The sequence below is a fragment of the Myotis brandtii genome, unplaced genomic scaffold (assembly GCF_000412655.1).
Source record: "Myotis brandtii unplaced genomic scaffold, ASM41265v1 scaffold17, whole genome shotgun sequence".
In the NCBI taxonomy this organism is placed as follows: domain Eukaryota; kingdom Metazoa; phylum Chordata; class Mammalia; order Chiroptera; family Vespertilionidae; genus Myotis; species Myotis brandtii.
The window spans coordinates 9,834,231-9,849,479 of NW_005356259.1; the positions used below are offsets into that span (position 1 = coordinate 9,834,231).

General features: G+C 35.9%; 1 protein-coding gene across 1 annotated transcript in view; it reads left to right on the plus strand.

Annotated features, from left to right (window-relative positions):
• Positions 1 to 15,249, plus strand: part of SKAP2 (src kinase associated phosphoprotein 2) — a 152,924-nt gene that overhangs the window by 71,679 nt on the left and 65,996 nt on the right. The window contains exon 5 of the mRNA XM_005862971.2: positions 14,914 to 14,991. Coding sequence (XP_005863033.1) covers positions 14,914 to 14,991 — 78 coding nt within the window. The remainder of the gene's footprint in view (positions 1 to 14,913; positions 14,992 to 15,249) is intronic.

A 15,249-nucleotide genomic window follows, 5' to 3' on the forward strand; every position in this document is an offset into this window, starting at 1 on the left:
GTTTAAGTCCTTTATCCATTTTGAGTTTATTTTTGTGTACGGTGTAAGTTGGTGATCTAGTTTCATTTTTTTGCATGTGTCTGACCAAGTTTCCCAGCACCATTTATTGAAGAGACTGTCTTGACTCCATTGTATGTTCTTGCCTCCTTTGTCAAATATTAATTGAGCATAGTGGTTGGTTTGGGTAGATTTCTGGGTTCTCTGTTTTATTCCATTGGTATATATGTCTGTTCTTGTGCCAGTACCAGGCAGTTTTGAGAACAGCGGCTTTGTAGTATAGCTTGATATCTGGTATTGAGATCCCTCCTAATTTGTTCTTCTTTCTCAGGATTGCTGCAGCTATTCAGGGTTTGATTTTTTTGTTTTTTATTCCAGATGAATTTTTGGAGAGTTCTTTCTAGATCTGTGAAATATGCCATTGGTATTTTAATAGGGAGTGCATTGAACATTAAGTTTTTATTACATTTTAGTACTTACATAAATATTCTATAAATATTTGTACATTTTCCTACTAATTACACACAAAAGCATGCATATTGTATATAAAATATACATATGCACAGCCGACTCCAGCCTATGTTTTGTACCTATCCCCTGATATTACAAGTTCACTATAGCTTTGTGAATATCAATACATCACCACCTTATCATTAGATGTACTACTAGTAATCTGTTGTATCCTTGAACTCTACTTGTTGACTTTCTTTCCTTTGAACCATCAACACAAGTTTGGGCAAGAGTTCAGATTTGTTTTCTATGTTGAATCTGGGAGAAGAGCTTTAGAAATCAGGCTTTTTGGCTTTTTAAATACTTCCTCAGTATTTACCTTTTGGGTTGAGTCCTCAGGTCGCAGACTGAGTATTATTTAAAAACCTTATTATCACTAGCTATACCTTGGGGTAAGTTGGCATATTAACAAATTATAACACTTATCTTGCAGAAGCAATGCTTTCTTTCTCTTTGTTGGAGGAAATTTATACCATCTACTATAAACAATAGAATAATGACTACTGTGTTATAAATCATAACCAGAAGGTTCCTGAGGGGAATTATGATTGTATTTCCTTTGGAATATCATTGGGTAAGACTTACCTAAACAGTTATTGTACCTTCCTCCAGTTCTGGTATTATTTTCCTTTTTTGGATGGATATAAATGGTGTGTGGTAAAGATAAGATTTTAAGAATCATCTTTGCATAAATCAACATATTTTAGTTTATTAGAATGTAGAATACTAGAGTTGGAAGGAAGCTTACAAATTTCCTAGTCGATGTCTGCTAATTTACACACGAAGTATAGAAAGATTGAATCGTCTGGGTACCCACAATGAAGTTTAGGGGCTGACAGGAGTAGTCTTCTGATTCCTAATCTCCTTTTTCTTTTTCTTCTATCAAGGATGACTATGCTATTGCTATTTGTCATTGCACAATAATATTTTTTCAGTTGTTCTTTTTCAAAAAAACCTTTATTGTTGTAAGTATTACAGATGTCCCCCTACCTCCCCATTGACACCTTCTAGCCCGCACCCTCATACCCGCTCCAGGCCTTCACCAACCTATTGTCTGTGTCCATGGGCTATGCACATATGTATATAAGTTCTTTGATTAATCTCTTCCCACGCACCCCTGTTTTCCCTCTGAGATTCTACAGTCTGTTCCATGCTTCTATGTCTCTGGATCTATTTTGTTCATCGGTTAATTTTGTTCTTTAGATTCCACATATCATTGCACAATTTTTATCAATATATACATTATGAGATGCTATCCCAGGGTATTGTGTAGTTATAAAATATTAATACAAACAGACATGTATGCACATACATATGCACACACACAAAGTCATGTTGACAGAGTCTACCAGGGCAAGAATCAGCTATTTTTCTTTCCTAAATATTCAATTCCCAAATTGTCATCATTTGTCTAGCTTTTAGCTTTTCCATATAAATAATATCTGATATCTTCATTTATTATTTTTTTAAATTGGAAACATCACTATTTGCAATCATGGTAGTAATAATTAATTCAAGGCAAAAGCCGTCAATGAATGTTAAAACTTAGTGGGAGAAAGTTAGAAAAAGAACCAGGATATTTACATCATCTCAAAGAATCTCCCCCATAAGATCCTTATTAACTTTAAAGTGTAAAATAGTAATGGGACAGTAGAGAAATTGGCAGATACCACCATAAGTAGGTATGAAAATTAACATCATTTGTGATGGGGTAAGTTGACATCATGTGCCTCCTGATAGGGTGTGCTGTGCCATAATAATGGGGTGAAATTTGAAAAAAAATGGTGTTACCTTTGTATTTTGAGATTGCTTAGAATAAAAAATTCAGACTTTATATCTTTAGGTCTGAATCTACAAAGAAATGTATGGTGTTACTAGATCACTGTCAGTATGATCATTGATTTTCCTTCTTTGAGATTTTCTTATATGGAAAATCTTGATACTTTGATTTATTAATATGACTAAAATCACAAAAATGATACTCCAGCAAGTAAATATTTGGTATTATTAACATTTAAATGGAAATATTTATAGAAATCTGAAGTCTCAGACTTGAAGATAACATTTTCTTCAGAATACGGACCTTCAATTGGTGAATGACATGCAATGCTGCTTCCTCAGTATTTCCTAAAGAAGAAACTGATGCTTGACTAGCAAGTTAGTTCAGTTAAAATGTATTGTTAAGGAGGCCAGTGTTACATGTTCGGTCTTATATGGCTGTTATTTTGTTCTCTGGCTGTGCATATAACATTGGCAAAGTGGCTTGCAAGTTCATGATTTTGGTTACTTGGGTGTCTGAAGAGTGTGAAAGGCTTTTTAATTTTTTTAATTTTTATTGATTTCAGAGAGGAAGGGAGAGGGAGAGAGAGATAGAAAAATCAATGATGAGAGAGAATTATTGGCTGGCTGCCTCCTGCATGCCCCACACTGGGGACAGAGCCTGGCAACCTGGGCATGTGCCCTGACCAGGAATCGAACCGTGACCTCCTGGTTCATAGGTCGCCACTCAACCACCGAGCCGTGCCAGCCGTGCTGAAGAGTGTGAAGGGCTTTTGGAAGAAGTTATAAATTGCCATCTTTTGAAACATTCAGTTACCTCACCTTAAGATAATACTGTTTCCTAGAAAATTGTTTTAGTTGTATTTAAAAATATAAGCTGTTTGTAAACATCACTATGATTTAAAAAAATAAGTCAAACATTAGCTTCTCCAGGATTTAATGGGCAGCATTACATGTGTTTGTATAAGTGAGAACGTTAAGATAATTGTATGTCCATTGGTGACTATGACTTCTAAAGTAATTTTTATAGTTTGAAAGAGATTTGAAATTTATTTTTCTTAGCTATTGGCAAACTTTTCTACTTAACTATTGTGTCATATTTTTGACAGGGACAAATCACCCATAATATCAAATTAGCATTGCTGTCTTTTATTCACTCTCTATATTAGCTTCTTTCAGTAAGGCTAATTAGAACCAGTTGTAAGATTCAGTGATGGTGATGTGTATAATTCTTCTTAGAGCAAATTCAACTGACTAGCAAGTTATTTTGCTTAATATCTGAAAAGCAATTAGATTGTAAGATCAGTCTTAAAATATGCAATATAGTATGTAAGATAATTTTTGCATTACATACATGTGACTACATTTTCAATGCTAGTTATTATTTTTAACCTATGATTCATTTTTAACATCACACATGAATGTATTATTACTAATACTGTTTAAAATGATCAGATTTAAAAAATTGCATTATTAGCTTTTAGTTATTTTGAATACTAGGTGTTACATTAAAGTGGAATTTGATATGGAAAAGGGAATATTGCTACAAATTTTGAATTAGAAAGTAAACTGGTTATTGTTTCCTCTCTTCCCCACCCTATTTACTACTATGTTTTTAAAAAGACCAATTATCTTTACCTGACTCCACTTTCTCCCTTTTTTTTTTAAAAAAAAGTGTTTTTATTAATTTCAGAGAGGAAAGGAGAGGGAGAGAGAGATAGAAACATCAATGATGAGAGAGAATCATTGATCGGTTGCCTCCTGCACACCTCGAGCCCACAACCTGGGCATGTGCATGTGCCCTTGACCAGAATTGAACCCGGGACTCTTCATTCCTCAGTACGATGCTCTATTCACTGAGCCAAACCAGCTAGGGCCACTTTCTCCCATTTTAATGGAACTCTGAAGTAATAATAGCTGAGAACAAGGACCTCATACATAAAAAATTCTCTAAATGGTTCTGTACATATGAGTCTCTTTTCTTGGGCCAGAAAACTTATATTTACCATGACTTTAAAAATGTAATACCAAAACAAGCTTTATGAATAAGTATTCTAGAATCAGTCAGAAGACTTTTCAAACCAAAATTAGGGATACATTTCCTAAGGAGTTTGGGCTCAGTATATCAGGTTTGGAGTTGGGAAGGGATAACAGTGAGCCTATTTGTAAACTTTGGGATTCTGAATGTTAATTTCAAGCTTCCTTTTTAAAAGGCCAGTGTTTGTAGAGCTTATCCTGTCAGCAATATCCTGTGTCAATTGTCAGGTCATGTTTAACATGCGGAGATGTATTAATCTGCCATAGCTAGCACTGTAAGAGGGTGGGATAAATAGAGGGCTCAAGCAGATGAAGAGGGATTAACTGTGTGGATTGAGCAAACTCTTCAATCACTGAACCAGTGATTCTACAAAGGATTAGCTGTTGCTTTTACAAATATTGATTACTGATTTGCTACTCTGAATGGAGATGACATAACTTGTGCAGTTGCTGTGTAGTATGCTATGGGAAGTGTACATCATTCATATTAATGGATTTGTCATAGGCATTATAGAAACTGACAGATTTATTGTAGCAGCAGTTGCTAAAACTGTTATGGTCCAGGTTGTGCCAGCATATCTATTAAAACTTCAGGATTTTAGAAGTTTATACTATAGCCATAAAATTCATTTCCCAAGTGGATTTTGGAATACCAGTTATAGCCTGGCACAATTATTTTTAGGCATATTTTTACATGAAGCAGTCTGAAGGCACTTAATTTGAAGTAGAACAAAAAAAATGCATTATTGTATTATTTTTGTAATACCCCCAAAATTAGGTTAATTTCATTTTTAAAACATCTAAATTCATCATCAATGCATGTTTTCCAACCATGAACATGTCTAGTTCATGCAGACTTCCAAAAATCAATCAGTATTTTTTTCCAGAACAGAGTTTGTCTGGAAGGTTTTGGTTGTTTCTATAATTAGATGGGAAATTTTAGAAAATGTAGAAATATCTTGATAATTAAAAATCAGTGACTATTTTGTTTCATTTAAATGACTTTTTAGAACACTAAAAGTCAATAGTAAGAATTATCTATATCAGAGAAAATATTTCCCTTTAATCTTTTAAAGAAAGTCATTTTCTTGCAGATGTTTTCATTATGTCACAATGGGAAGGTTTTTTTGAGAGCTGTGTCTTGAAGGGTGAGCTGGAAGCTTCTAAACCAGTGATGGCAAACCTTTTGAGCTCGGCGTGTCAGCATTTTGAAAAACCCTAACTTAACTCTGGTGCCGTGTCACATATAGAAATTTTTTGATATTTGCAACCATAGTAAAACAAAGACTTAAATTTTTGATATTTATTTTATATATTTAAATGCCATTTAACAAAGAAAAATCAACCAAAAAAATGAGTTTGCGTGTCACCTCTGGCACGCGTGTCATAGGTTCGCCATCACTGTTCTGTACAGTGAGAGTAGGAGGAATGCCGCAGTGGGACAGGTGAAGGGTGGTCCGTTCCGGGCAGGGTGGAAGCTGTGTGGGTGCATGAGACTTGGTCTGTGTGAATACCCAGGTATGTGAACATTCACAGAGTTAGACCTTCAGAGGAGTCGAGAGGACTGTTTTCAAGTTGTATTATTTTACCATACAACTACACATATTGATTAAATTAGATCTGGGTTAGTGGTTGAAGCTTTCCTGGGTATGATATAAATACTATAATATATTTCATTTAAATATTTAAATTTAATTACTTAAAAACCTACATACATTTTGTTTTTCTTTTTCATTTAAAAATTCAATTATGTAAACTTTTAAATGTCATACATGCTTGTAACAAAGAAAAAAGTTGTTTTTTTCACCAAAAATAGCTCCCTAGAAGTTAACAGTTCTGAGTATATCCTTTCAGACATCTCCCCTCTGAATTATGCAAATGTAATTGTGCTCGAAGAAATGGAATCATTTATTTTTTTAAATGGGATAAGACTACATGTCACTCTAAAATTTATGGTTTTCAACTAAATATCATGAACATCTTTCTACATTAGTACATACCTTTCTACATTGGTACACATAGATCTACATATGAATATTCAAATAATACACATTATTTTAAATGGTTTCATACTGCCCCTCTTGCTGGACATTTTCCATTTTCTGCTGTCACAAATAGCAGTGAAGTGACTATTCTGGCTCGTACACTATTATGAACTTGTGCTTTATTTACTTGTTTGTTTGTTTATTTATTTTTGTAGGGTAAATTCTTAGGAGTTGAATTCTTAGAGTCAAGCTCTCACCCACAGAGCTGCAGGAAGTTACACTCCCAGAAGCAGTGCATTTAAGTACTGTCTCTTTATGTCCTCCCTGCTATTTGATGTTATTACTTTTTTTTAAGTTTTAACTCTTTAGTTAAAAAAGTAGTTTCCTGTTTTAGTTTGTTTCTTTAGTTTTTGTGAAGTTTGTTTATTAATGCAGCAAAATTTATGAGTGCTAACTGTGCCCCCAGCACTAATCTGGACAAGACAATCATGATCTCCAAGCCCATGAAACCTGTATCTCCTTACCTAGTAAAGGGGAGGAGAATTATGAGAAAGGCAATTAAGCAGTAAACACTCATCTTTTCTCATGTTTATTAACTTTTGTGCTTATTCTATGAATTGTCTGGTTCATATTCTCTACCTGATTTTCTGTCAAGCTGTTTATCTTTTTCTGACTGATTTGTAGGAGTTCATTGTCTATTTTGACATCCACACCTTGAAAAAGTCATTATTTGGTAGATTAGTGTTTGATGACGACAAATAGTATTTTGGAAGGACTTCCTGAAAAATATGTAGGGTGTCTATTCCTATAGGCGATCTATGATCTTATCCTTGAGTTTCACAGCGCTATTTGGGAGCTATGGACAGTACTTGGCAGCCTGGTTTTGTGCTCCCTAGAGTTGCTTTTACTGAAGTTTGCTTTGGCATTATGCTGTTGGCTCGATATGAGTGATGCTATACAAAGCAGCCCTATAAACTTTGATTTTACTTACTATAAAAATGTTATTGTGGACATTGAGAACACATGGGAGAAATTTCTTTCTCATTTCAGTACCAGGAACCAGGAATAGCTGTTGTATGTTCCTCCCTGAGCAATGATTTGTATTTATCTTATGGGCAATGAATCACACCATTTATTATTTTTTGCTTCATGTTGGCTTGTTATAAAGCTTACAACTGAATTCTTGGCCCACCCTTGCTACGTGTAAATGACTTTGTAGTTTCAACTTGTTTTGTGTTCTAGCCTGACTTCTAGATTTGCCTTTAATTGTTTTATATATATATTTACATTTGAAAATATGTCATTTATAGAAAAGTTCAAGAATAATACAAAGAATTTCCATTATACCCTTCACTCAGATTCTCTTAACATTAATGAATATTTTTCTACATAGGTATTTGTGCATGCTCTCTCTCTCAAATCAATAAAAATAAATAAATAAATAAAAATTTCAAAAAGATTTGAAAACTAAAGTTAGAGATCAAGTAACTTATCTAAGTCACAGTAGTGGTCAAGCTGCTATTTGAACCCAGGGTTTAACCACAATTCTAAGATGCAAAATCAGATCAGCACACCTTTATTGTGATAAAGAAAAATATTAAATTAAAACCCAGTTCATAATTGTATATACTTTTTAAAAAATATCTTTTTATTGATTTCAGAGAAGAAGGAAGAGGGAGAGAAAGAGAGAAACATCAATGATGAGAGAGAATCATTGATTGGCTGCCTCTTGCAAGCCCCACACCGGGGACCGAGTGGACAACCCAGACATATGCCATGACCTCCTGGTTCAAAGGTCGATGCTCAACCACTGAGCAACACCAGCTAGGCTATATTTAATTTTATATTATTTAGAGCATCTGTTAAATTTTCAATTTATTTAGAATTTTATTTTAACTTAAAGAGAAAACTGTATTCCATTTTAAACTTATATCTCATTTTCTCAAAGTAGTTATTTATCATAGACTTTTTTTTTAAAAAAAGGCTATTGTTTTTCTGAGTTAAATTAATTTTTTTGCTTTAGAGAAGGTGATTAAGATATAGGCAGATACATACATGCCCATATATAGAAAAATTAGTAGCCAATTTTTATGTATAATAAGGGGTACAGTAGACCCAATAATAGTCCCCCAAAGAAGCGCACATCCTAGCCCTTGGAACCTGTAAATGTGTTGTTGCATGGCAAGGGGATATGAAGCTGGTAGGTGAAGTAAGGTTGCTAATCAGCTGACCTTAAAATAAGGAGATGATTTCGGTGGGCCCACTGTACATACAATATTCCTTAAATGGAGAAGAAGAAAGAGGGCAGAAGAATAAGAACCAGAGAGAGGCCTTTGTGAGAAAAACTCAGCTAGCTACTGCTGGCTTTGGAGATGGAAGGGGCCAGTAGCCAATGAACTAGGTTAGCCTCTGGGAGCAGGACAGCAAGGAAATAGATACTCCCCTAGAGCCTCCAGAAGGAACACAGCCCTCCTGACACCTTGATTTTAGCTCAATGAGACATTCTTTGGATTACTGACCTCCAAAACTATAAGATAATAAATTTGCATTAAGCCACTTAAAAAAAAAAAGATATAGACAGATACAAAGTAATTGAAAAGTTACTCTATATAAGAGATAAAATTTTGTTTAAATTCTTTCCCTGAAATCTTATGATCTACTAGAGGCCCAGTGCACGAATTCGTGCATGGGTGGGGTCCCTCTAGGTGACCTGCAGGGATCGGCCGAAACCCGCAGTCCAATGCTGCCTGCAGCTCCTACCTGCCACTCCCACTCATCCCGGCCCCACTGTGCCTGCTGCGGGCTCGCACCCAGTCTGGATCGGGAGAGAGTCACGCTGCCGCAGCAGCACTCGCCAGCCATGAGCCCTGCGTTTGGCACCCTCCCAAGGGGAGTGGCCTGTGGGATCGGGCTGAAACCAGCTCTCCGACATCCCCCAAGGGGTCCTGGATTGTGAGAGGGCACAGGCCAGGCTGAGGGACCATGGAAGGGCTCCAGGCATGTCTGGCCCCTCTCACTCAGTCCTGATTGGCCGGACCCCAGCAGCAAGCTAACCTACCGGTCAGAGCATCTGCACCCTGGTGGTCAGTGCACATCATAGCGAGCAGTTGAGCAGCCTTAGTATATCATTAGCATATTACGCTTTGATTGGTTGTTGGGTTGTTCTGTCATTTGGTCTATTTGCATATTACCCTTTTATTATATAGGATTATTTAAAAGTAGCCTTTACCAAAACATAAAAGTGTAAAGAGTACCCTGCATTATAAATATATGAAATAGTAATCTTGTCTTTAGAGTGAAATTTCTCACAGTGAACCATATTTTTTAATGACTGATTTAGTATATTCATATGCTTCCATCCCTGTAAATAATTGAGGGAGTATTACAGGGCTTTCTAAAAACAAGTAATTCTGGAATTTTTAGGTAAAAAGCATTCTTTAATTCTATAAGGAATAATTTTTATGTATTATAAAAATGTGATATCTTGTGGACTATCATTGGACCGAGGAATCAGGAATCTTAAAGAAATACTTTCTGTAAATCTAATTTTATGAGCTAAGGATAGCAGTCCTATATTAAAAATTTATCTAAAAAAAGCAGTCTTCAGAAATGTAATTAGGTAGTTCAAATTCTGGTCATACACTTAAGCACACTCTAAGGTAAAAGAAGCAGTTTTAATTGAAAGAGAAGGAAAATATAACTATGAATAATACTTTTAATCTATGGCTTTTTGACTATTATTTACTAGATATTGATGAACATACTTGATTTCAGATTCTTAATTCTGACTCTTAATTATTCTCTTAATCATTCTATTATTGCCATTTGAATTTTACATATTTTGGTAGACTTCCATGAAAATTGGTAGCAGCCACAATTATATACATATATATTTTTTATTAGACTGAGAATAGGCCTTTAATACATCTTGGATCATAAACATGAAGCATTTCCTGCATACATATAGCTATAATGTTAATAGCTAGTGTCTTCTTTGGTTTCAGACAGTCCTGTTTGAAGACATATTGAAACTCCCATGAGGCATTAGGAATTTCCATTTCAAGAAGTAGAGCTAATAAAGGCAAACTTGAATTATCCTAATAGTTATTCAGTTTTTGCTTGGTAGTTTTCAAAGTGGCTTGCCACTTTATAGAGCTGGGAAAGACGAACAGATGGCAAACCTGTGAGTTGCAACCTCTGCTTTTGCCCTCAGTGTTACTACATGGGTCACTGTATTAGTGTTTAAAGCCTTGTCCCCAAGGCTTAACCCCTGGGACTTCTGTGGTCCTACTGATTAGAAGTTGACCATCTTTGTGTCTAAGCCCACCATGAGCCTTTTTTATTAAAGGGCATATTATGATAACCTTAGGCATCAACTAGTTCTGGTGATGTCCTTTCTGAAAAGAATAATCGTGATAAGTGAAAAAATAAGCTCTGTGAAAGGACTACGCTGAAGTAAAATAGCCACTAGAGTTAGTAACCTTTTACTGACTGTAGTGGCTATTTTCTTACAGGTTACTAGAGGCCCAGTGCATGAATTCGTGCATGGGTGGGGTCCCTTGGCCTGGCCGGCAATCAGAGCGATTGGGGCCTTCTTACCCAGTCCCGATCGGGGCGGCCGGCCCAGGGGGCAGGACCATGGGAGATTGGCTGTGGGAGTGCACTGACCACCAGGGAGCAGCTCCTGCGTTGAGCATCTGCCCCCTGGTGGTCAGTGTGCATCATAGCGACTGGTCATTTAATCCACTGGTCGTTTGGTTGACCAGTCGTAATGGTCGCTTAGGCTTTTATATATATAGATTGTTTCATATGTCCATTGAAAATAATTTTATTTGTGCTACTAAAACAAATTGATAAAAAGATGTGAAATTCTAAATTTTTCGTGTGAAGGGGAGAATTAATAGAATATGAAAAATATTAATTCATGTATTTATTTTCTTTATGGATATTCTAGACCAAGGTCTCATTAAACCTTTAAAATGACATAAAACAAGTAATTCTATGCTAGACCTCCAGGAAGTTATCAGTTGCTTTACAAAAACTATATTGTGAACAGTTTCTACATTTGATATCTTTGAAAGTTGAACCCACTGGGGATCGGTGCCATTTGTTAATGAAAGTACAAGGAAAAGTATTAGTGTGGATATATTTCATGGAATCCTAGAATTAGGAGGGCCTTAGAGATAATCTAACCTAATTTTTTCATTATTTTAGATGAGGAAACTGATACCCAGAGAGGCTTAGTGACCTGCTGAAGGTCACACGTTTGTAGAACTGGGGTTTCATTACAGACCTCTTTAACCTATACCATGTGTCTTGAAATCAATATTAATATAAAACTGAGATTCTGGGTATCTGCTATATCACGAAACCATTTTATATAATATTGGTATTCATTAAGTTTAGGTTTCTCTCCCTTGTTAGGGCATAGTTTCTCTGTTTCCTTCTGCAGGCATACAAGTGAATTTTTGCAGTTAAAACCTTTTAGAATAATATAAGTGTCAGCAACTCTGTGTCTTTGTATCTATTGCAGAGTCTTTCAAATCAGGGAAAGTGGCACCTAAGTTTGTGTGTGCAGATGTGAAGTAACAGGTAATGAAATTGCACTTGTGGAACAGAGTTCTGAGTCAGGGGTGGCTCTGGGAACTGAAGTTCATTGACAAACTGTTTTCTAAAGCTAAGTCCCCAATATACCCTTCAGCCAGAAATGCCTACAAGATCTTGGACATGATCTTGAAATATGTAGGAGACAAAACAGAAAGCATTTTTCTACCTTTATGCAAAATTATAATGCATGAAATACTGGAAATAATGGAATTCTTCTCCATTTTTTTCAGATTGTACAATTTAGTCTTTAACTTGCTGGTGGGATACATCCACTATATACACAGTTTGTTTTTAAGGCAAAAGTTTCAAGAGACTCTAGAACTCTTGAGTTAACTTTTAAAAACAGTGTCCTTGTGAGTAAAATACCAATCTAAGAAAATTTGGATTCCACTACTGTCTCCTCCCCCACCCCCACCCCACCCCGAGTTGCTAGGAATATAGTAGGCACTTGATTCGTGCTTATTTGAATCTTATTTGAATTCACTGTACTCTCGTTACCATTGTGCATGTTTCAGACTTCTGTGTTGCAAGTTGGACGAAGACCCATTCCTTGCCTGCTCTTATAAGGTGCTTTAGAAAGTAGGATCATTATAGAACCAATGCATGTTCATGTTATAAAAAGTCTTGGTCAGTATGTGCTTGGTTCCTTAGGGTACTGAACGCTGTGGCCACTTAAGCAAGCCCATGTATTATCCTCTGCAGCAGAAACAGTCTGTTCCACACTAGGAGTTAATTCTTTTCCTTCCCTTAGTTATAATTTCTCTGTCAACCGCTTTCACCTCACCAAAAGAAAATCTTTGAACTGCTTTTAAAAGAACTACCATGCTTAACTTGTGCAGTTACTAAATCATGCTTTTTCCCTTTTTCTCATTAAAATTCTCTAAGGAACATTGGTCTTAAATTTACAGTGGCATCTATTCATTCAAATTAATAGATACAGTTACACTAACATACAATATTTAATTATAACAATAAAACCTAACATTTGATTGAATGTCTGCTATGTGCCAAAGGATTAAAGTTCAGAACTAAATTTATTTCAGGGACAAGGGTGTGAATTTTGAGAGTGAAACAGAACTGATCATGTAATTGTGAATTTGTTAGAATGTTGTATAATTGTCTGTGTTGCGTGGTTTCTCCTGGTGAGATCATATAATTGTGGTGTTTGGCAGCTCTTCTTTCATTACCTGCCAGATAGGTTTATATTAGCCTCCATAAGTCACTATACCTACATTTGTAGAGCCTTAATTCTTTGAATCAATGTGAATCTTCTTAAATGGTGGCATACTATTGGTCATTGTAGGTATAGTGATATGAGGTCTAAATGTTGCGACAATTCATGTTTTTTAAAGGGAAGTTATTACTTTTTATATCTTGTTACAAAATTTCAATTTCTACCAACAAAAGTATTCAGTGTTTATATGTTTATGGTGCTATACAAATCAAATGGGTCTTTTAAGAACTTAAAATCTAGGAGGGTGGGGGGAGGATGAGGAGTAAAGGGGGTCAAGTATATGGTGATGGAAGGAGACTAGACTTAAGTGTTGAGCACACAATGGAATATACAGATGATGTATTATACAGTTGTACACCTGAAACTTATATAATGTTTTTGACCAATGTTACTCCAATAAATTTAATTTAAAAAATCTAAAGTATCTAAAGGGATGATTATTATGAAACTTTTTAAAAAATATATATTTTATTGGTTTTTTTACAGAGAGGAAGAGAGAGGGATAGAGAGTTAGAAACATGGATGAGAGAGAAACATTGATCAGCTGCCTCATGCACACTCCCCACTGGGGATGTGCCCACAACCAAGGCACATGCCCTTGACCGGAATTGAACCTGGGACCCTTGAGTCCGCAGGCCGACGCTCTATCCACTGAGCCAAACCGGTTAGGGCTATTATTAAACTTTAAAAAAGATTTACATGTGTATTAAACAAACCCTAGATATTGGGCAAATAGCAAAAAAGGTTTAGACAAATGAATTTCTCTGTGAGTACAACCAGGAAGAGAGAATTTGGCTATGGGCTCAGAGAAACAAATTTTAGCATTTGCTTTTTGGGGAAAATCATTTTATGTTTTACTTGATAAGAAGAGGGACATCCAAGTAAGAGTCGGCATGTATCAAAATTCTTGAAGAGTTAATCCAACATAAATATAAAGAAGTGTACATGATTTATTTGAAATCTCTTTCAGGATTTCATTTCATTTATTTTTAATGGTTTCCTAGTCCTTTCCTTAGACCAGTGGTTCTCAACCTTCTGGCCCTTTAAATACACTTCCTCATGTTGTGACCCAACCATAAAATTATTTTCGTTGCTACTTCATAACTGTAATGTTGCTACTGTTATGAATCGTAATGTAAATATCTGATATGCAGGATGGTCTTAGGCGACCCCTGTGAAAGGGTCGTTCGACTGCCAAAGGGGTCGCGACCCACAGGTTGAGAACCGCTGCCTTAGATTGTGGGTCAAAAAGTATTGCCCTTTATTTTTTTTTTTTTATTTTTTTTAAATATATTTTATTGATTTTTTACAGAGAGGAAGGGAGAGAGATAGAGAGTTAGAAACATTGATGAGAGAGAAACATCAATCAGCTGCCTCCTGCACATCCCCTACTGGGGATATGCCCGCAACCAAGGTACATGCCCTTGACTGGAATCGAACCTGGGACCTTTCAGTCCGCAGGCCGACGCTCTATCCACTGAGCCAAACCGGTTTCGGCAAGTATTGCCCTTTAGAAATCATCCCGTTCCATAATATTGCTGTATTGGGGGGGAGCATAATATATTAAGATATAGGAGTATAGAACTATTTTTTTTTAAGGAGGAGGAAAGGGACTAAGCTATGGAATGGGTCTGAAACAAAGCTAATAAACTTGGATTGAATTTATTTGGGTAATTAAAAGTACACTGAATCTAATGAGACCCGGGACTTGGTTTTTCTAAAATGGGTTGCTCACTACTTTCTCTTCTCCTCTACTTCCCACAGGAAACCAGTTTCCTCCAGTGGCAGCACAGGACCTGCCTTGTGTTTTTAAGGCTGGCTACCTTGAAAAACGCAGAAAAGGTAAACTAAGACTCCGATGAAAAATCTAAAAATGGTTTTATCCTTGGATAAAAGATGCTTGCAGTGTACATGTGGAGCCAATGTTCTCGTTAGGTGATTGAAGAGTTTTAAGACTCTAAGAAAAATCTGGATGACATTATCCAAACCAAAAAGTACAGCTTTTAGCTTTAAATAATTTTTATAACCAACATTTGCTAGGTTTTTAGTTATCAACCCCAGTTATTTGTAATGATTCAGGAGCTGTCTCCTGCCTGTCAG